Source organism: Argopecten irradians, chromosome 5 (genome assembly GCF_041381155.1).
Source record: "Argopecten irradians isolate NY chromosome 5, Ai_NY, whole genome shotgun sequence".
In the NCBI taxonomy this organism is placed as follows: Eukaryota; Metazoa; Mollusca; class Bivalvia; order Pectinida; family Pectinidae; genus Argopecten; species Argopecten irradians.
The window spans coordinates 16,927,255-16,949,749 of NC_091138.1; the positions used below are offsets into that span (position 1 = coordinate 16,927,255).

The 22,495-nt window shown below is 35.2% G+C and overlaps 4 protein-coding genes across 4 annotated transcripts; 1 reads left to right on the forward strand and 3 right to left on the reverse strand.

Annotated features, from left to right (window-relative positions):
* Positions 1 to 332: 332 nt before the first annotated feature.
* On the reverse strand, positions 333 to 7,460 carry LOC138324290 (xanthine dehydrogenase-like). The gene is made up of 5 exons (XM_069269370.1): positions 7,383 to 7,460; positions 2,878 to 3,000; positions 1,494 to 1,635; positions 706 to 863; positions 333 to 403 (listed from the first exon to the last, which is right to left on the reverse strand). Exons 1-4 carry the CDS (start codon positions 7,458 to 7,460, stop codon positions 757 to 759), a joined length of 450 nt encoding a protein of 149 aa, XP_069125471.1. The 3' UTR covers positions 333 to 403; positions 706 to 756.
* Positions 7,461 to 8,762: 1,302 nt separating this feature from the next.
* On the forward strand, positions 8,763 to 10,916 carry LOC138323035 (P2X purinoceptor 7-like). The gene is made up of 3 exons (XM_069267356.1): positions 8,763 to 9,215; positions 10,243 to 10,452; positions 10,760 to 10,916. The coding sequence occupies exons 1-3, from the start codon at positions 9,031 to 9,033 to the stop codon at positions 10,914 to 10,916; spliced, it is 552 nt and encodes a 183-aa protein (XP_069123457.1). The 5' UTR covers positions 8,763 to 9,030.
* Positions 9,731 to 16,215, reverse strand: LOC138323034 (uncharacterized). Its single transcript, XM_069267355.1, has 8 exons — positions 16,083 to 16,215; positions 15,535 to 15,720; positions 13,753 to 14,550; positions 13,342 to 13,528; positions 12,709 to 12,948; positions 11,966 to 12,137; positions 11,604 to 11,749; positions 9,731 to 11,194 (listed from the first exon to the last, which is right to left on the reverse strand). Exons 2-8 carry the CDS (start codon positions 15,718 to 15,720, stop codon positions 10,992 to 10,994), a joined length of 1,932 nt encoding a protein of 643 aa, XP_069123456.1. The 5' UTR covers positions 16,083 to 16,215; the 3' UTR covers positions 9,731 to 10,991.
* Positions 16,216 to 19,747: 3,532 nt separating this feature from the next.
* Positions 19,748 to 21,498, reverse strand: LOC138324291 (probable maltase-glucoamylase 2). Its single transcript, XM_069269371.1, has 2 exons — positions 20,808 to 21,498; positions 19,748 to 20,613 (listed from the first exon to the last, which is right to left on the reverse strand). Exons 1-2 carry the CDS (start codon positions 21,496 to 21,498, stop codon positions 19,748 to 19,750), a joined length of 1,557 nt encoding a protein of 518 aa, XP_069125472.1.
* Positions 21,499 to 22,495: the final 997 nt, after the last annotated feature.

Below are 22,495 nucleotides of genomic sequence, written 5' to 3' on the forward strand. Positions count from 1 at the left end.
AAAATAAGAAATATTGCAATGTGTGTAGATTTACAAACATGGAACAGTACACAAATGTGATATTACGGTATAGCACTTTAAATTCGCGGGGTCAAATTTTCACGGTTTCCAAAACGGAGAATATTCGCGGAAGTTCAATTTTTACGGTTCGGAAATTTCTATATATTTTGAAATATTGTTCCAAGGTACGTCATGGAATTTTTTAATGTTTCGCTGGTGTTTAGCATTCGCAGATTAAAGTGCAAACGTGAATATAGCGAGAATAAACCACCCGCAAATTTCAACCGCTAAACCGTATGCAAAAGAATATTCATATGAAGTGTGAAACTTACAGCAGTGTTTCTGATCTGGTCCACACCAACCCACCGTAAAACGTCTACCATAGCCATTGCTGTCTTGTTAGCTGTAATGAAAATGGACTTTCATAGATATTAAGGATTTTGCATTAAAATTGCTTTCAACAAAATATACATTCAGTTAAACCCATATTAGCTTCTTTTATTATCATTTTAGAGCAGGTCAATTTAATACCTCAATTATAAATTAATTTAAAAAAAAAAGAAGAAAAAAAAGTTAAATAGAAAGTCTTATTTCTGCAAAAACGGAATTAAAACCATATTCTTGATGCTGTGAATGTGTAACGGTATTTATGAAGCAATGTTTGAGTTTGGAGTAAGGAGGGAATCATACTAAAATAGTAGTTACATTTGAAGACGGTGAGATCTGACTCTAGTTCTCCCATGGTAACACTAGCACCTATACGTATCTCCGAGGAGCTGATTTGCACGCCGTGAAGTTCAGGTATGTTGGTACAGCATATGATGAACTTTTAGAGTTGAAATCCCCTTGACGAAGTAGGTAACCTTCATAGACACATACATAATACATGTATATCGTTTTACAAAGATATTGTCATTCGTAGACACATACATAATACATGTATATCGTTTTACTAGGATATTGTCAAACGTGTTGTTTATTTCCTAGCTTCATCTTCAACACAAAGTCTTTTACACTTCAAAACCGTTTAAAAAGGGACAACTTCCCATCTATTTATATTTATTATTGTATATATTCGTATATACATGTACGCATCATGGGTCTTTCGTAAAAGTTCTATCAATAAAGTTCAAGGTAATTAAGAAAATATGTTACAATAATAAGAAAAGAAACGCATGTGGGGATATTACATATCTACTGAAAATCTGCAATATGACCATTTTCGAGTGATCAGATGGTGTAGTGGTTAAGCCACTCGCCTTCCACCTAGCCGGTTGGGGTTATGATCCCTGACTTGAAAAATTCAGTGATCACCTGCCTTAACACGGTACGTCTACGGGAACTCCGGTTTTAACTCCCCCCCCCTCCCCCCCCCCCCACCCACTGTTCCATACAGATTTGTGATTTGTATAAGTTTATGACTTGTTTCGCAATCAATGTAAAATAAACAAAGTTTAAGTTTGTTAGATATATTGTCGCATTACAGTTCTTACCGATTGTGTTACACCCGGATACTAGTTGAGCGTCTGGGAATTTGTTGTAGAGATTCAGGAGTTCCTCGAGAGTGATTGGTCGATACCAAGTATACTTAGCACTCCTAAACTTGACCATTCTATTGTGGTATTCTGGATTCAACTGAAATTCACAGTACAAATTATTCAAATCAATAAAGATCGAACTATACAGTGTATCAATTTCTTCCAGCGAGTACTTAATCTTTATTTTCAATACTTTAGTTTGGTATTAAATTAACGTCCAATCACCGGTATCGATCTCTGTGAAATTGTATTTATATCGGTAAAAAAGTTGCTGTGAACATAAAATTATGCTAAATAGTACCCTCTCCCTCCTGTTGTGGAAAAAAAATCATGAAACTTTGACATGCGCAAAAAATGTGCAATTACCTAATTAAATCAATATATTTTTTCGTTTTTCGGGTACAACTTTTCGCATAATATCGAAAGCAATTCTAACTCGAACGTGAACGAAAGTATTTCGGTAATAATTCTGGAAAACGTTTGTATTAATGCATGGTTGTCAGTCTTAGGTCGGGAATTTATGTATTCGTTAATATGTTAACAAAAATGGTTACGTGAACTGTTGTGTACGAGTACAGTATGTAATTGTGATATTACATACATGTAATAGAAGAGTACAATATTATCGATATGTAACACCTGGTATTTGACGAGTCAGACACCTTATGCTTCTTTAATTTAGGAGGGGACATAGAAAAATAAAAAAAAACTACAATACAAAAGAAAAATATCCAACAAACATCTATATCGTCAATTTTTTTTTACATAAATTATTTATAACGAAAAGAATTTCAATAAGGGAAATCTGCATGCGACATCTTTTTGTTAATATACGTAGTGTTCTGTATATCATAAAAAGTCTTTGAAATATGCAAGCAGATATTTAAAAACGAGTCACAAACACATGTGACACATGTATATTATTTCAGTTTTTTGTTTATTATCTTTGTTAAATGAATTGCAAATTCAGACATTAATTTGTCTGTTTTTTATCATCATCCAATATGTTATCCGAAAGTGAGCATAATGTCGTCTAACTTCTTTGTAGTTTTTGATGCATGATACTTAACATATTTTGCGCTCTTTTGGAATGTTCTGTTAAAATATTCTGTATATTTTTTTTATATCGATTTAGTCCTTATTTCTGAATAGTAAATAAATGGATTGTTTTCTTTTTAAATTAATTTCTTAGTCAAGAAATATTTCAACGAAACCGCATATTAGACATAAAATATCTGTATAATGCAGCTAACATACTGTAAAAGTACATTTTAAGAAAAATAACAAATATCTTTCCTAGATAATAAATACTTCATTAATATTAAAAGAGTGCATTTACCTGTAATTCTGGAGGGAATATGACATCTTGTGTCGACACATTTCCTTCGTTTGGTTTTTTAGATTCTGTTTGCACTGTTGTGTCAGATGTCTCCAAACAAAATCCTAATCCACAGGGACATTTCTGCATTAACAAACACACTGGATGAACTGATAATAATAATGATTGCAAACTCATGTAGTTTGAAATTTGACTAATTAATTTATTTACTGTGTTTGCGCAGAATCGTCACATAGCATCAACACATAAGAATTAATTCACAGAAATAAACCGATCAATTTTATCTTCATTAGTGGTGCTAGTGTTTGCACAATCGCTGCCCAATTCTCTTTCAAAACTTACCTTCTCAAATCACAAACAACACTGAAGATGGATCTTACAGTCGATAGATATGCAGATCATGCACTTTTAAATGAGCATTACATGTGAAATCCTACAATGTTTTAACTTGTAGCAATACGTAACCTCTTTAGGCCGATTTGAAAGCATTCCACAATGGGTCTATACCCTGTACATCTACAGAGGTTTCCTGAAAATTAGTTAATCAATAATGTGATTTCTAAAGTTCAAACGCCTATAATGTCTGATTTCAAAATAGATATTCTTTTATGAAATCCATAATAAACAGTGAAAAGAAATTTGACAAGATTCAAATTTAGTGTTCAAAATTTTAATTTAGATCGTAAAAGGGACATCAGAATGTTTTCCCTTCGCGGTAAAAATACACCTCAATTTCTAATGATGAGCAACTAGACTATACTTGTATTCTTTAGATCGTTTAAAACACCTTTTGATCAAGCTTTTACCTCCGCTATTGCGTCATATCAAAGTCCCTAAAGATAGCCATATTTACCGAGCAGTTAAGGTGTTTTACACGTATTGCTATCAAATCCTCTACCTCTGGATTGTAACTTCGAAATCAATGTTTGTCAGTTTACAAAAAGTTTCAGAATATAAAGAAAACATCACTATAATACTGTGAAAATTGTAGATTACAACCAACGAAAAGAATAGCAGAATACTGTGTAAAGAATAGTGAGATACAGAGGGAAAATTGTAATATCACTTTTGCATAGCCAACATATCTTATCCTCTTCTAAATATATCCTTACTTCTATTCCTTACTGATACCAACCTTCCAGAACTCTTTCCATTTGATCATTGTGTGGGTTCTGGAATGTTCCTAAATAGTGTATACATGGTCATCACCAAACCAGGGGTACAAAATCCACACTGAAGGCCGTGGGACTCCACAAGGCTTTTCTAGGGTTTTAGAAATCAAATTTTAATAGTATTAAACTAAACAAGATGCCTAGAGGGCCTGTATCGCTCACCTGTTTTTTTTTCTTTGAGTAATTCTGATTTTAGTAACAAGTGATTCAAATATCACAAAGACAAATTGACCCCACGATTTGTTTAATTTTGAATCCCAATATGATGATATAGATACCAAACGAATATGCTATCCAATACATAGTTTCGGAGAGGAAGTAATTTACATGATTATCATAAAACTAAGAACTGGGAGAATTATAAGTATTGGAGGAACCGTACAAGTGCGCTGATTTAAAATCTAAAAAAGATCTTTTAAAAATCCTATCATTAAAAACAAGCCAAGCGCATTATTATGGAATCATCTTAAATGTATGTCTAAATGTAAGAATCATAAAATTATTCCTAATCAACTGAAATGGTGTGATTATTTCGGATCAACAAGAGATTCTAGACAAAATAAATGCACAATTTGTAAATGTTTCAAATCTAGTTGAATACAAAGAATTTGATTTATAATGATCATGTGCAAATGAAAGAACATGCATCAAGGCTGATATCCTCTCAGAATCCTTTCTGCATTCCTTACATAAAATTAGAGGAAGTTGAATCATACATTAAAAAGCTTGATGAAACAAAATCAACTGGTATCGATGGAATAGGTCCAAGGGTTATAAAATCATGTAACGTTATTATTTCTCCCTATTTGACTTACATTATAAATTTAAGTTTATCAAAGTCTCGTTTTCCATCGTCTCTTAAAGAGGCAAGAGTGACACCATTACATAAGGGTGGCGAAAAAGACAATCTTGATAATTACAGACCTATATCTATATTACCAACTTTTTCAAAAATATTTGAAAAACATGTTATAAATCATCTTTATAAATATCTTGTAAAATACAAACTTTTACATGCTGCACAGTCAGGTTTTAGGGCAAAACATTCATGTCAGACAGCTCTAGCCTATCTGATTGATAGATGGATTGATTGCATAGATAAAAACGAAATGATAGGAGCAATATTTATAGATTTTAGGAAGGATTTTGACTTAGTAGATCATAATATACTTCTTCACAAGTTAAAATGTTTAAATATTTCACCGTCAAGTATTAGTTGGTTTGCTTCATACTTATGTGGCAGAGTTCAAAAAGTTCAGTATAGAAATAGCTCCTCATCACCTGAATTCATAAAATCGGGAGTTCCACAAGGATCAATACTGGGTCCTTTATTGTTTATAATTTATGTAAATGATATGCCGCAATATGTGAAAAAATTGTCAAATAGATATGTATGCAGATGACAGTACTATGCATGTAAAGGGTATTGACTATACTAGTGTTACATGTCAACTACAAGAAAACTTGAATCAAATTGTAAAATGGTGTACATATAATAACATGAAACTAAATCAACGGAAGACCAAATCTATGTTAGTTTCCAGTAAACAAAAGTCGGGTGATCATATGCCCATGGTATTATATGCAGATAATGAGGAAATACATTCTACCTCATTTCAAAAGCTTTGGGTGTACACATCAATAAAAACCTCACTTGGGTAGAACAAGTAAAACAAGTTTTATCAAAATTTGAATGTCGATGCCAAAAAAGTTTATTACAATGCATATATTCTCCCAATAATGGACTATGCTGCTGTTGTATGGGGAATGGCTTGACCCAAGAACAAAAAACTGCAATTACTAAAATTCAAAAACGAGCACTTAGAGTTATTTTGAGCAAATGAACTTTGACTCCAAGCAAAGAGCTGTTTAAAGATACTGATGCTCTTCCTTTCGAATATAGAATTATGTATCATACATGTATACTAGTTTATAGGTCATTAAATGATCTGGCACCTGAATATTTAAAAACTGGTTTTATTTCTTGCAATGAAATGTATCAATATGGGTTAAGATAAACGACACGAAATAAATTAATTCTACCTAGAACACACTCTGAATTGTTAAAAAAATCCCATTCCATTACAAAGGAGTTAAGCTATGGAATAACTTACCAGCGAGTTTAAAAACTGTGCCATCACTATTTGCCTTCAAAAAGAATCTTAAAACTTATTTTTAACAATGTATTTATCAAACTTAAATTCCTTTGCATTCTCGTTTACATGTAATTTTTATCTATATACATGTATATTATTAACACCACATAGGCTGCTGTCTCCCTAATATAATAGCTAGTAGATACAATATCGTGTTTTAGTTTTTGTAAATGATTGATAAATCATTTTTATGTTTCAATGCAATGGAAATACCGGGCATGTTTGGTATTAAATCAACAAAAGTTTATATTGTTTCAAAACAAAATCTGTGTTTGAATAAATGTGAATTTGAGTGAAAAAAAAATTGACTAAAAGTTTACAATATAATAATGTTAAATTCCTGTCAATATGAATGTATTACATCATGTTTGTTCTTGTTTTCGTCGTATTGTTGTGAGGGCCATATGTAAGATTAGTACTGTACTAAATATGTAACCCTCGTGAAATAAAGTTTTTATTATTATTATATGAAAAAAGTAGCCTAATAAACCTTTTTGGCCCCCCGCGCCTAAGGCCCAAGGGGGGTCAGCCCTATCATTTTTTACAATTTTGAATCCCCACCTTATACTGATGCTACCATTGCATAATGAGTGCTCTCCCATAATCAGTTGCAGAGAAGAAGTCATTAATATGGAAATAGCCAAATTGACCCCTTTTGACCAACGCCCCTCAGTCTGTGACCCATAAGGATGCTATCAATCAAATTTTGATGAATTCCGACGAGCGGTTATGGAGAAGTCGATTGTTGACGGACGGACGACGGACGCGGACGCCGGACGACGGACGCCACGATATGGCATAAGCTCACCTTGGTCCTTCTGACCAGGTGAGCTTATGATTATCAACGTACAGTTGGTTTAAAAACAGGAAAAAAACTTTGATTTACTGTTTTGAAGAAGAAAATATGTTTACAAAAAAAAAAACCACACACACAAAAACAACTGAAGATCTTGTCTGGCAAGGATTTTTATACAATTGTTCTGGACGTTTTCATCAATGATCTGATCATATCTATGTATGTTAGATTTACTGTACTGAAGAGGGGCAATACAAAGTTATTTTACAAACAGAAAACAAATCCGCTAAATGCTAAGTACTCCAATAAGGAAATCTATTGTACTGAAAAGACAAAGCGAACACTGAACATTTTACCTGATAAGGATAACATTCAACTGACCTGGACCGGATGGAGTCCATTGCGAGTACTGCCTATCCCCTCTACTGTGGTCACCGGGCCATTCCGTGTAGGTAACATATCGGTACCAGGCAAGCGTTCACTGTGATGTGCCTTCAATATCAACAAGTAAATATCTAGCAAGTTATTTCTTTGCATATTACAGAGTTATCCCCCTTTCGAGTTCTTATCGATTGTGACGTCATTACTCAATGAGGAAAAAAAAGTAGTTTTTTTCATGAAAATTATGACATTTCATAAAAAACATGATTTAACAATCAGTGCCTCGCGTGGGAAGATAACAATGAGTATGCAAATGTGTGGAATGTGTGTAGTCTAACCTTATTGCCTTTGTGTTGATATTGACGTAAGAAACCATCACTGTACAGGCCCCACAAGCCCCTTGTCCGCATGCCTGTTTGGTACCTGTTAGGTATACTTCTCCACACATCAAGGACAAATAGGATTTCAATGGAAAATAAACATAATTACACAACATGAATTTATATTTGACTATCTTTCTCTTTTATTTACACTAGTAAAATAGCTATTTGACTATCTTTCTCTTTTATTTACACTAGTAAAAGAGCTATTTGACTATCTTTCTCTTTTATTTACACTAGTAAAATAGCTATTTGATAGATGCATTTTGTTTTCAAAAATTACAAAGGTCAATTAAGCCGTTGACACAACATAATGGAAACATTATACATAACGTAAATTGCATGTAAATTATGTAAATAAGGATACAGGATCTTCGTAAGTACTGCAAAAGGGTCGTTTTCCGGATCCGGTTCCCCAATTCGAACCTGAAGGAAAGAGAGGAAAGGTGATGAATCATTAGATTGCAGCCCGGATTTTGTAAAGTATGGCTGGAAGAAAGTGTGTTATAAAGATACCAGAAACGTGGAAAAATAATTGCTCACATATCAACACACATGAATAGGATGGTCATTGCCCGCTGCTTCGGTAACAGACATAAAAGAAATTAAATTGAGATGAAGATATTAATCATTTTTAAAATGACTAGAGATTAGATGGCTGGATGGTTATGCTTAACAGATTAACAGCAGCGCTCGAAATTAACGCCTGTCCGTCTGCCTGTGACCGGCAGCTTTTTAGTCGGGCAGACAATTATTGCCATGTCGCTGGTCCTTTGACCCGCAACTTTTGGTCTAGATAGAGAATATACAAAACAAAAATCCGAATATGCGAATAGATTTTACTAATTAGTAAAACTATTACTTAGCTGTTACATTTTTGGTAATTATATAAACTACAAGGATGAAGGATAAATTGTAACTTTTTTAAGGACTAGTAACTTTCAGCCAGAACCAGTATTTTTTACGGTTAGCCGCTCCTTAGGACTAGCAGGGGAAAATCCTTAAAGGTGACAAACATAGAAATCTGAAATCATATATTAACTGCAAATATATATACATTATGTATTTTTCTAAGATAAATTACGACTTAAAAAAATTAAGGTCGACGAAAATTGCCGAAATTCAAATAAAACTGGCGAAGTGTCTTTGTATCTCAGAGAAAATCTGTACGGGTTACCTCCCCTTGAACCGGAAGCGCTGTGACGTCATCTGAGCCAAACAGCACACACTACCGGTTTATACACTACATAGAAAAACTCAAGCTAACTATGGAGTTATCCGATAATGATCAGAGCGATTACGACGATATTCCAGAAGTATCGTTTAGTTTAGATATTTGTCCATATATGTATGAACCTGTAGCACAAACAGACACACAGAATGACTGTAGTTCGCCAGAATTAAGCGAAGACAGCGACGATTCCAGTCAGGACGACGGCGGCAGTACAGAATGGTTAGTTTACTACACCATGCTATTTACATTTTTTGCATGTCTTCCGCTGTTCTGTGTGTAGTCTGAAGTCAGAACCGCTATTTACAGTTTTGAAACTGTTCAAATTTCTGCCCAGTGATACTATGTCATTCCAATCATTTGATTGACATCACCAGAAGATTGTATTTAGTTTGATTATCTGATCAGCTGATGCCAGTGATGGGGGTAGCCGGATCATGTTTTCACTCGACGTAGCCTAATGAACGTCTAAAAATGTCGTGTAGTATTAAACCCTGACATTGAAATTTGTTGCATTGCAGTACCACTCATGCAAAGCAACAAAATAATAATAATTTATTATAATCAGCTGCCCCCCCTTTTTTTTTACAATAGTCACGTGCACTTATAGATTGAACTTCAATTTTAATAAAAAAAAGCCGATGAAAATAATACATATTGTGCACGTCTACATTACTTCCTGTTAGTGCTAGATATAAACCACTTCATTTCAGTGAAAACACAATGAAAAACAATAGTTAAATTTCATTGTTTATTTATAATTTATCATTTTGAAACACTAACACACACATATATATACAATGTACTGAATTAATTTAATTGTTGCAAATAAACCAGGCAGTCATATGGATGTTATGATGACTGCTGATGATTCCAAAAATAACTTACAAATAATAAATCTGCAACATCCTGTTGAATCTGGCATTCTTATTTAGCTGTTTCAGCAATTATATCAATATAAATTGTTTATTTTTTATATTTATAGCACTTCCTGAAGTCAATAATTCTTAAGCAAGAGTGTACTTGCCAACAAATATCTGAAACTATATACATACTGTATTAAATTGAAACAGTTAATTCAAACTACAAAATCAGTTATTGATTTTGGTCATTAAAAACACACAAGAGAGACTCAAAAATATCCCAACAATACTGATACTAAACATTCATCGTGAGTTGTTCTCAAACAACCAAAACAGTATTAACTTTAATGGTAATCTTAATTGAATAAAAAAATTTCCTTGAACAGGTGTTCTTGTAGTTTTTGCACCCCTATGCCCACAAGTGAGGAGCGAAAATGTTGCCACGATATGGACATTTTACAGGAGAAACTAGAAGGCATTAAATGTATAACTCAGCATGAAGGATTTGCAGCAAACTGCTTAAACATCCATGTTCTGGAAACATCCTTCTACGAATATGCAGAAGAAAACGATGTTTCACAAGAAAACATCCACAGGTACTTGATCAGATCTACATTATAGTTTCTTTAATCATTGATTATCGCTGGACTAATTTCATTTTATGATCAAAGATATTTATAGCATAAATGATATAGCATATATAGGGGCCACGGTGGCCGAGTGGGTAAGATGTCTCTATCTATAGCACAATTATAAAGATTTTGGCACATATTATGTTAATTAATTTATACCTACATATAAAAGGGTAAATTTGTTAGAAGGTTAAGCATTTATAACTTGTGTCTGTCAACTTTATGCAATTACATTATGTACATTGCTTTGTTTTCTCTCTCTTTAATTTAGAACCTACAGACATGTTGCATATAGAAGGTTCATAAGATGGACGTGGAAAGTTCTAGGCAAGAGAAATCGTAAAGTAATACCATCTTGTGCTGTCTCTGCTATTAGAAGAACTTTTCCATCAGAACAGTTCACAGGGTTTCTCTATCCTCGTTTCTAACTGAAAAGTTAGGGTTTTGTATATAGAGGAACATTTTCCATAGGGACAGTTCACTGTGTTTATCAGCCGTCATTTCTAACATGGATAAGAGTTAAATCTCCTGCAAGTGTTTTGTATAACAGTGTCTCTGTCATAGTTGGTGATCACTGCTCTCCGTTGTCCAGAGATGGATGGTGGAGCAGGATCAATCTCTTGAATTAGTGCTCTCTGGGCCTGGCCATAGCTGCTAAACATCTCTCTCCTGACTACCACTTCCTCCATAAGCTCTTGGATGTAATCTGTCAATTAAAGAAAGATACCATTATCAGTGTAAAAATGTATCTGTCATTTGTCTTTATATTAATCACCTTGTGAAAATGGTCGGATTATAAAATAATACAGGGATCAAATAAGAGTATATTACATAATGATAAGACTATCAATGATTTTCTTACTCAATAACTTCAGGGGCGTACCTTTTCGATTGGGAAAACCCTACATTGCATCTTTCTTGAAACTGTTTAAGAGTTTTTTTTCTTTATTTGGTAAAATATTTATATAAACTTAGAAAAATACAGCAAAAAAATCTCTATTTGGCCTTAAATGTACCTTAAAGAAATCTCAGGACTACTATTGACCAGTTGTGAGGAATTTACAGAAGAATAGTTAAAGGATGTAGCAAAATCAATATAAATTAATTTTATTTACCAAAGTTCTGCTTGACTTTAACTTCTTTTGCCACTGGATCACCTTTCCTACTCTTAGGAAATGACACTCTGTATTGCCCTTTTCCATCCTTCATTGCCTGTGATCTTGATGAATTAGCATTGAAGTGAAGTGCCGCAAGGCAGACTCTGTGAAATAAAAAGAAAATTTTAGAAAAGGTGAAAGATTCCAAGAGCAATAACAAAACAATTAGTTATTAAATTTTGAACATGTTATGTTGTTGATTGAATATATATTCATGTGTTTGTTTTGATTCAGTCAACATTTTGTTATCTTGTGCTATGGACTTATATATATGTTAGTTTAGAAAGTTATAACTACAACAATGAACTATCATTCACTACCTGGCTTTCATCTGGTTGTAAAAGTAGTGTGTTGACTTTGGTGCAAAGAAGTTCACAATGTTGTGGTAAGATTCGAGGCTTGACGTCTGTTCTGCTGGAGACAGTTTACCAATGTCCTTCAGAAGCAGTTTACTGTGGACAATCTTTTTCACTTCTCCCAAAGCCTTGCTACCTGAAATGATAATACAATGTAAAATTAGTGTTTCCTTACACTGACACAGTACACCCATCAGCTAACAATGTATCACAATTAAAAAGTTAAATAATTAAAAAAAAATCTTGCTGTAATTATATTATATAGTCTTTATAACATTAATAAACTTTTGGAACCTAGCCATGTCAAGGTTATGGATTTTTAACAAAGTGGTCTTAATAGCGGGGTGGTCTTAATACCGAGGTGCATCGGATTGACTTCTAATCAGTAAGAACCGTAACTCTGTACATTATAATTAAAAATAGTATATATACTTGTACTGTACATGTATATACAATGTATATGTATACTATTCAAGCAAACAGCAGGTCAACTTTCTTTATCTCATTTCAATTTTGTTATTGTGAAATTAAGAAGTAGCAACATTTCAGTCTGTTTGATGTAATCAAAAGTTAAAGTTATTCACTTCAACAAACTTCTGTCTTCTTCACAGCATAATTAGTAATTTCGTCAAAAATTACCTGGTATGTCTGTTTCCAATAATGTTTGAAATAATGTGGTTGTACTATGAGTTAATTCTTAGTTATACCTGGCTTAAACCATATCCTGTCAAGATTTCCATGCTGGCAGCTCTGAAATTTGTCACCATGACTCTCGTGGATGTTAGCTATGTGATTAGTGATGCTAGTCCACTTTTGGCGTACGAGTTCCCCATCACCATCACTGCTGGCAGCACACCAATACACATGGTTGCCTATGGATCTTGCCCATTGTCCGACCAATGCATATTTCTTTGTCTTGCCAAGAGCTTCCAACTTTTTGTAGACACCTGAATACCAGAAAATATTAGATTAATGACAAGGTCAGAAGATAAATAATTGATGCAAGGCAAATGTATGGCCATTGATCTGGATAAGACTTAATTATTAATATATAGTTTCATAGAAACTCAAGTAAATTATATATTCAAATAGCAGTCACAACATAATCATAAAATGTTGTACTGCTATATATTCAATTATAAATGTCAGTTAAAGAACTACAGGTAAATATAAGTTATAACCTTTTGAGAACTTAACACTATGTGACTGTATAATAAAGTGGTAGAATGCAGGGACTGGTGTACATAAGTTATGCATAACAATTAATTAGCTAAAAGAAGAAAGTACTATTTATTTAATTACTCTTTTGAAATATATGAGATTGAAATTTAAACACTTGCCTTTAGCAACATGCCACACGTCAAACCAATGGTTGATACTGGGACATTCTGTTCTCATGAACTTTTTCACCTGACTGTGTCTATCTGTAACTAAGTCTGATATAGTCATGCCTTCTTCCTGGAGATGATGTAGTGCACGTTTCAGCCCTTCAAGTTCCATACCGTAGGAGTTTTTCACTTCATTTGACTGTAAAATTGATATATATTATCATATATACACACACACAAATTATTTCACTTATTGATTTGCCAATTGATTCAGACTTTTATATGTTCTGCAGATCTCACAATGTATTACATTCTTGATCCATCATGTGTTTTATGTGTATAAATATTATTAAAATATCTAAAACAACAAGAAAGTTTAAAAATAACTATAACAATGTCACAAATACTTTATATTACACTTACCTGAACAAGTTGTACGTCAATGACTTTTGAAGTCTGTGCATCCATTAAGGTGTAACTCCCATATTTGGCAGTATGGCCTGGTGAAGAGCATCGAGCATCACCCCCAAGTTTAAGTTTTTGACCACTATTTCGCAGTTGTTCAAACATAGTTGACTGCTGAAACTGCCAGCAGGACAAAGTGGAAGGAACTATGTAAGTCCGTTGCAGCATATTGTAGGATGTACAACACAGTCTGGAAATGCCTGCATGGTGCATAAAATTTAAAGTCTTAACTGGACTATTTCCACTGAAAAATATTGCACTGGCAATAATGATATTTCCCCAAGGCATAGATTTTGAAAATGGCTGACTACACCACTGCCGTGTAAAACCACACATACATCTTGAAGAAAAACACACACATGTCCCTATAATAGTTCTTACATGTTGCAAACTTGTTCTCATACAATCTGGACAGGAATCTAAAAGTTCCATCAGACACTGTTCAAACACCACATACTTCTTGGCCTTGTCCGGTTCAGTTTCCTGAGTATCCATGTTAACTTGTTGATTATCAGCAGTTTCATCATTATCGTCCTCAGTCTCACACGTCGGCACCCAGTCAGGATCATGTGTTGATGAATCAACCTCCTCCTGATAATCATCCAGACTCTGGTCTGTTCCAGTTTCCACTACCTGTACACATTTTTTATATCTGGTACACTGTGTCGATGTGTTTTCCATCATACAAGTCGCTTGAACACCACATGAAGATTTTGGTCTAGCTGAAGTCACCTGCAGCGACACATGCCGTCGTTGCTGTAAGAGAAAATTAAACAGATATAATTTATTAAAACCTTCATTGAAAAAAAAAAATCAAGATAAAAGTACTTCAAAAGGTAATTCCATTCAACAAGTTAAGTTTTCTTAATGATCATTAAAATTAAAGTAAGATATTTCCCATCCACAATACTCCAGGGGTTACTATCACTGATGTTATAATCACCCCTGGACCATCCTCGATATTCCAGGGGTTCCGATCACTTACGATCTCTACACCCCTGGACTATCTCATAGTGAAATTGAAGGCAGCTCAGCGGAAAACATTTGACCAATCACAGGCTAGCAAAGATTTCCTTTGAAGACTACAGAGAGAGCGACTAACATCAAAGCCACACAGTCAACCACAGTGTACCATTATATGGCTCTTTTGATGTACATCAAATGACTAAATTACCTGTTCTATTCTGTTGCCTCTAGTTTTACTATGAGATAGTCCAGGGGTGTAGAGATCGTAAGTGATTGGAACCCCTGGAATATCGAGGATGCCCCTGGACTATCTCATAGTAAAACTGGAGGCAATTGAGGAGAAAAAAAATGATCCAATCAGTCAATCACAGGCCTCCAGAAACTTCCTTTGAAGATTTCAAAGAGTGATGCCCCACTTCAAAGCCAACACAGTGTAAATATACCATTCCTTTGATGTACATCAAGGATTATTACCAGTTTTACTACATGTATGAGATAGTCTAGGGGTGGATAGATATATATAACCTCCATTAATTACAGTAACCCCTGGAGTATGAGGAGCATATTTCCTCATCAAGGTGTTTTCAAAACATTCATTTACAAATATTTACATATTCTAAATGATGAAAAAGTATTAAATACTTTTCCTTTCTTACAGGTACATATGATATATACTTCTGGTAATGTTAAAGAAATATAATATATCAAATCTTGTAATAAGATGTATTTAAAATTGTAGAATTGTACAATTATATTTGACTCTGTATAACATACCACTATATTGTAGGAAGTCTGACATCCAACAGAAAATCTCCCTGTATCCAGATCATCTGTCCCAACACATTTGTCCCTGGAGCCTGGTATTTCTGTCTGTGTCTCAATATGGCACTGGTCTGGTCTGTAGTGCACACTGTCATATTCATTCTCATCCTGATGCATGTCAGTGATATCAGCTAACATCTAACAATAAATATTTTTGTCTATTAGAATTTATTTCAAGGATATATATTATCAACATTTGCTTTTTTGTACATGTTAATGATGCAATATTTCAATACAGTTAGGTTTTTTTTCTTCAATATAGCCTAGCTACTGTTTTAGCAGAAAAAATACATTTGTACACCTTCTGACTTGTGTACCTTGATAACCTGGTAGCCATATTGGAACCCATGTTACTGCACATGTTTGGCCTATGTTTTTAACTTTTGTTGATTTTTTTAACATGGTATAGATATATAATACTCGCACAATGAAATTATTTTTCGTTAAAAATCCGTTTTCACACATAAAAAACGAATGTTTACTTAAAATGCATAACATACCTCAAATCTTCGTCTTTTCTGTATCGCACGACTGTAACGACTCCTTGATGTTGACCGTTTCCTGCTTGGTGTTTCATGATAAACAGAGGGGGTTCGATCCCTATTTGCTCTTTCACTATCGACATCTCTAGATGTAGGCGAAGAAAAGTTAAAAATGGTGGGGACAGCATCCGGCTTCAGTCTTAAGGACTTAGGGTCATATCTGATGGAGCTCACAATGCGGGGATCTTTGGTAAAAGATCGACGGTAAATAGTGTTTTGATCACGTCGTTTTGGTATCTGTAAACTAGGCTGATTTGAGCCATTTCATCTTTTCGTCAGACGAAATTTAATAAACCTTAAATTTCGTCTTTTCGGGTTTTTAAAAAAAAATTTTGTAGCCCCGAAAAGACTGGCAAATTTCGTGTTTTCGGGGCGAAAAGACGAAACGGCGAAAATTAAGGTTTTTTAATTTTCGATTTTTCGCCCCGAAAAGACGAAGTTTAAGATTTGTTTATTTTCGTCTTTTTCGGGCAATGAGACGAAAGGGCGCAAAAACGAAATGGCATAAATCAGCCAGCGAAAAGTTTACGCTCATTGGACGCTCGAGTATGGATCATTTCCTCGTAAATCGGACTCGCGTCTTTGTTATAACTAGCTATGATAAAACTTTCATAATACACCCTAATGCAATCATGGCAAATATTAAAGATTTTGTGCTAGGAAGAATGATTATAAAATGCCGCGCAGTTATTAATAATGAATTACGTCATGTTTTAAACGAAATCAAATTTGACATGAAATATGGTTCCACACTGCGAACAGATTTCTCTCCAGTGCAAAAGTATTTAAATATTCATTAGAATTATTATCAACTGTCAATCTGTGGCGGCAGTTAATTTCTCTGCTATTGAATATTGAATATCCAGCACTATATTATTCTCTCACGTAGAGTTATTTCAGGATTTGTATATATATATGCAAACAAAGCTGCTATGATATACGATAATATACATTGTGCAAATCCTGAAATATGTCTGGCATGGTAGAATGTATCTAAATATATACATAATGTATTACATGTTATATTTTTATTATAACATTACTTTTCCCTACTATATGGAAGACAGAAAGTTATCCACACAAGATTATTGTTCCAATATGGATCTATCAAAACAAGCATTCTATCTTATTACAAAATAGAGCATCGTCTTAATTGAGCCAAACTATCTACGTAACGTTTTTGGAATGGCTTTGGGACACTGGGACATTCGATACACGCGTTATATTTACTCTCGCTAGCTTCAATATGAAGATATACCCATGTTTATTATGATGACAAGCGTTCACATTGCATGAAGATCATAACATTGGGGCAAGGGAGATAACGCCCATTCCAAATGCACGTACTAGACCACAAAATTTGTTGTCTTCGAATAAGCTACATTCCAACAGCTGGAATTGGGCATTTCTTTTAACACGAGAAGAAATTAACATGATGAAGTCTTATTCAAATTTTAGCATTTTTCAAAACAGAACACCGAAGCAAACTACTGGGAACCACTTTACGGGGTTACACGTGTGTATTGTGAAGTACATATGTATATATTAATGTAGTTGTAATTCCTTCAAGTGATTCGAATTATACAATAAAATAGATGAATGAATTCGGGATGTAATGAAAATGGATATCATAGAATGCATTTGTCTTTTTACAATAGAAACGAATATTTTTAGAATATAAATGCGACATATACAACACAAATGATTCAAATTATGGAATACAAATGATTTTTATGATACAAATGCGAAATATTGAAATCAGAATGTAAATGCTATAATGTTGAATATAAATGCAAATAAAAAAACCGAGATGGAGGGGGTCGAGGTAACTGCAGGGAAAATAACATCGGCCTACGTGTTTTACATGACAACCTGTCTAACGTGAATTCTGAAACTGCGAGCCAAGGTAAGGTTGTGTATGATGGTAAGTGCGCTCTTATTAACAGCCAGGGTCATGTAATGGCGGCCTCCTATGTATGCGGGATGCAGTGCATGTTTTGGGAGACTGCGGTATATTCGTGTTATGTTTTCTTATGTATAGTGAACTATTGCCTCTTTCATAGTGCCATGCTGCCGGAGACACCGAGCAACACATCCCACCCTGTCACATTATACTGACAACGGGCGAACGAGTATGCTAAGCAGTGGCGTAGGAAGATGAAACGTAATAGGGGGCAAAGGTCCTCAATATTTCGTAACACCCCCCCTCGGGCGCCCCGCACCCACAGAAGGTAATTGATATACTTGTTTCATATATCATAACATATAATCCTTGTACACTTCTATAGACAGTGGGCTCGCTAACAGGAAATTAATGAATATGCAAATAAAAGGTATTCCCTGGAAAATAGTATGATAAAGAATGACTGAGATGAGTTTTACGGTGAAATTTGATGATTTTGTGAGCGCCGAAGGCGCGAGATTTTGGTGATTTGGGGGTCCGAGGGTCTCCCCCGGGAAAAAAGACATGTTTGTCCCCACCCACCACCCCCACACCCCCGCTTCCTACGCCCCTGCTAAGCGCTAAGCAGGAATAGAAATTACCACTTTTTTTCATAGACTTTGGTGTTTCTCGGCCAAGGGACAGAACCCAGAGCCTACCTCACATAGGCGAGTATTCAGCAGAAGGCAAAAAGTGAGGTATTGTCATGAGAGATATTAGGAAGAACAAATTTAGTTAAAGAAGAAGAGAAAATATAAGATCATCTTGCAAAATCATGTAATAGTGAGCTAGTTTAAAAAGGAAACAAAACCTAACAGGATCTTTTAGTTTTTAGTATTTCAGGTACTACCAATTAACATTCAGGACATTTAATCCTTGAAATATGAAACATTGGTGATGTGCGTCAAGAAAATCTTGGTGTTGAATTACTATCATGTAGTACGAAACGGCGATTATATTTTTAACAGGGAGAAATTATTACTGCAATCAATTAATTCGGCCCATTATCGGCGATTTATTTTGGGATATATTTACATACATAATATGGGACCGCGATGCCTGTGTTGTAATGTATTACAACTTGCCCCCAACTCTGGGTCTCGAGTTCGATTACCATGTGGGACAGTTGCCAGGTACTGACCTAATCATAAAAGATTCTTTTTCTCTCATATTATAACGAGAAATTGTGGAAATTCAGTCGACATGAACGTCGCTGTGCGTAAAAATGGTCATTGCATATATTGATGACGTCACTGTCTAGCGCGTGTGAGCTGTCTTTTCCCTAGCAACCGCGGGATAACCCTGTCAAGTATGGGAGAATTAACAGTACGGAATCACTGAGACAAAGCCTTAATTATTGGCGGTTACCTGCGTCCTTATCTATACACATTAACATAAATTACTACAGGGAAGTTATAACCGATGCGTTCCTCTCTCGATATATCACGTGGAATACGAATACTAATTTTGAGATCTATGAACATATCTATAACGCGAGAAATCTAATGAGATGTACATACAAAGTATATGGCGTTACATCTATATGTCTGACGTCCGTCGTCTGTGGCCTTTCATCAGTCTATCAACAATTAAAAAATAAACTTTCTACAAAAATACTGGTCGTAAATTGACCAAATGATGGCTGACGACATCTAATGACGTGGTGAAATGGTTGGGCTCATTAACTGAGGGCCCAAAGAGTTGGAAGAAAAAGCGGTCTTGATATCGTAATAGTGACAGTGATTTCTACTGTGTTGTGGTGTATGGAGTAACTTGTGACAGTGATTTCCAATGTGTAGTGGTGTATGGAGTAACTTGTGACAGTGATTTCCACTGTGTTGTGGTGTATGGAGTAACATGTGACAGTGATTTCCAATGTGTTGTGGTGTATGACGATACGTGTTACAGTGATTTCCAATGTGTTGTGGTGTATGGAGTAACATGTGACAGTGATTTCCAATGTGTTGTGGTGTATGGAGTAACATGTGACAGTGATTTCCACTGTGTTGTGGTGTATGGAGTAACTTGTGACAGTGATTTCCAATGTGTAGTGGTGTATGGAGTAACTTGTGACAGTGATTTCCACTGTGTTGTGGTGTATGGAGTAACATGTGACAGTGATTTCCAATGTGTTGTGGTGTATGACGATACGTGTGACAGTGATTTCCAATGTGTTGTGGTGTATGGAGTAACATGTGACAGTGATTTCCAATGTGTTGTGGTGTATGGAGTAACTTGTGACAGTGATTTCCACTGTGTTGTGGTGTATGACGTTACGTGCGACAGTGATTTCCAATGTGTTGTGGTGTATGGAGTAACTTGTGACAGTGATTTCCAATGTGTTGTGGTGTATGGAGTAACTTGTGACAGTGATTTCCACTGTGTTGTGGTGTATGACGTTACGTGTGACAGTGATTTCCACTGTGTTGTGGTGTATGGAGTAACTTGTGACAGTGATTTCCAATGTGTTGTGGTGTATGGAGTAACTTGTGACAGTGATTTCCAATGTGTAGTGGTGTATGGAGTAACTTGTGACAGTGATTTCCACTGTGTTGTGGTGTATGGAGTAACATGTGACAGTGATTTCCAATGTGTTGTGGTGTATGACGTTACGTGTGACAGTGATTTCCAATGTGTTGTGGTGTATGGAGTAACTTGTGACAGTGATTTCCAATGTGTGTTGTGGTGTATGGAGTAACTTGTGATAGTGATTTCCACTGTGTTGTGGTGTATGACGTTACGTGCGACAGTGATTTCCAATGTGTTGTGGTGTATGGAGTAACTTGTGACAGTGATTTCCAATGTGTTGTGGTGTATGGAGTAACTTGTGACAGTGATTTCCACTGTGTTGTGGTGTATGACGTTACGTGTGACAGTGATTTCCACTGTGTTGTGGTGTATGGAGTAACTTGTGACAGTGATTTCCACTGTGTTGTGGTGTATGGAGTAACATGTGACAGTGGTTTCCAATGTGTTGTGGTGTATGACGTTACGTGTGACAGTGATTTCCAATGTGTTGTGGTGTATGGAGTAACTTGTGACAGTGATTTCCACTGTGTTGTGGTGTATGGAGTAACATGTGACAGTGGTTTCCAATGTGTTGTGGTGTATGACGTTCCGTGTGACAGTGATTTCCACTGTGTTGTGGTGTATGGAGTAACTTGTGACAGTGGTTTCCAATGTGTTGTGGTGTATGACGTTCCGTTTGACAGTGATTTCCACTGTGTTGTGGTGTATGACGTTACGTGTGACAGTGATTTCCACTGTGTTGTGGTGTTTGGAGTAACTTGTGACAGTGATTTCCAATGTGTTGTGGTGTATGGAGTAACTTGTGACAGTGATTTCCAATGTGTTGTGGTGTATGGAGTAACTTGTGACAGTGATTTCCAATGATTTCCAATGTGTTGTGGTGTTTGGAGTAACTTGTGACATTGATTTCCAATGTGTGTGTGGTGTATGGAGTAACTTGTGACAGTGATTTCCAATGTGTTGTGGTGTATGACGTTACGTGTGACAGTGATTTCCACTGTGTTGTGGTGTATGACGTTCCGTGTGACAGTGATTTCCACTGTGTTGTGGTGTATGACGTTCCGTGTGACAGTGATTTCCACTGTGTTGTGGTGTATGACGTTCCGTGTGACAGTGATTTCCACTGTGTTGTGGTGTATGACGTTCCGTGTGACAGTGATTTCCTCTGTGTTGTGGTGTATGCCGTTACGTGTGACAGTGGTTTCCACTGTGTGGTGGTGTATGACGTTAAGGAAGCGCTTAGTTTTAATTGTCATATAAAGCTCACACGAATAGGTGATATAGTCTGATTACTATATTATACAAGGAGAGGTTGCCATGGATACATTTAATTTGGATTTACATGTGTAATGTACTATTGTATTTGACACTTGTCAGATAGACAGATACATATATATATATTACCTTAGTGGGGGATAAATATTTTCGATTTAACCTCACGGAGAGTGAGACATAGCCATACAAACATCTCTTTATCGATGTAGTCCCTAAATCCTGTTCTATGTGTATCATTTATTACATATACGGGATGCTATATCATATATAATCAACATAGGACACCATATCACAACAAACATAGAACGTCATTCATAAGTCATAAATAAATAAATGACAAATCAATAAAAATACCATGAAAAAAAATTAAGTTTAATTAACGAACAACATTCCGTAAATATTACAATTCCAGAAAACATCGATCACCTCCAACATAGAATACCGCCAACATACAACACCACCGAATATATACAACAACACCAATATAGAACACCACCAACAAATAATACCACCAACATACAACACCACCAATATACAACACCACCAACATACAACACCACCAACATACAACACCACCAACATACAACACCACCAAAATACAACACCACCAATATACAACACCACC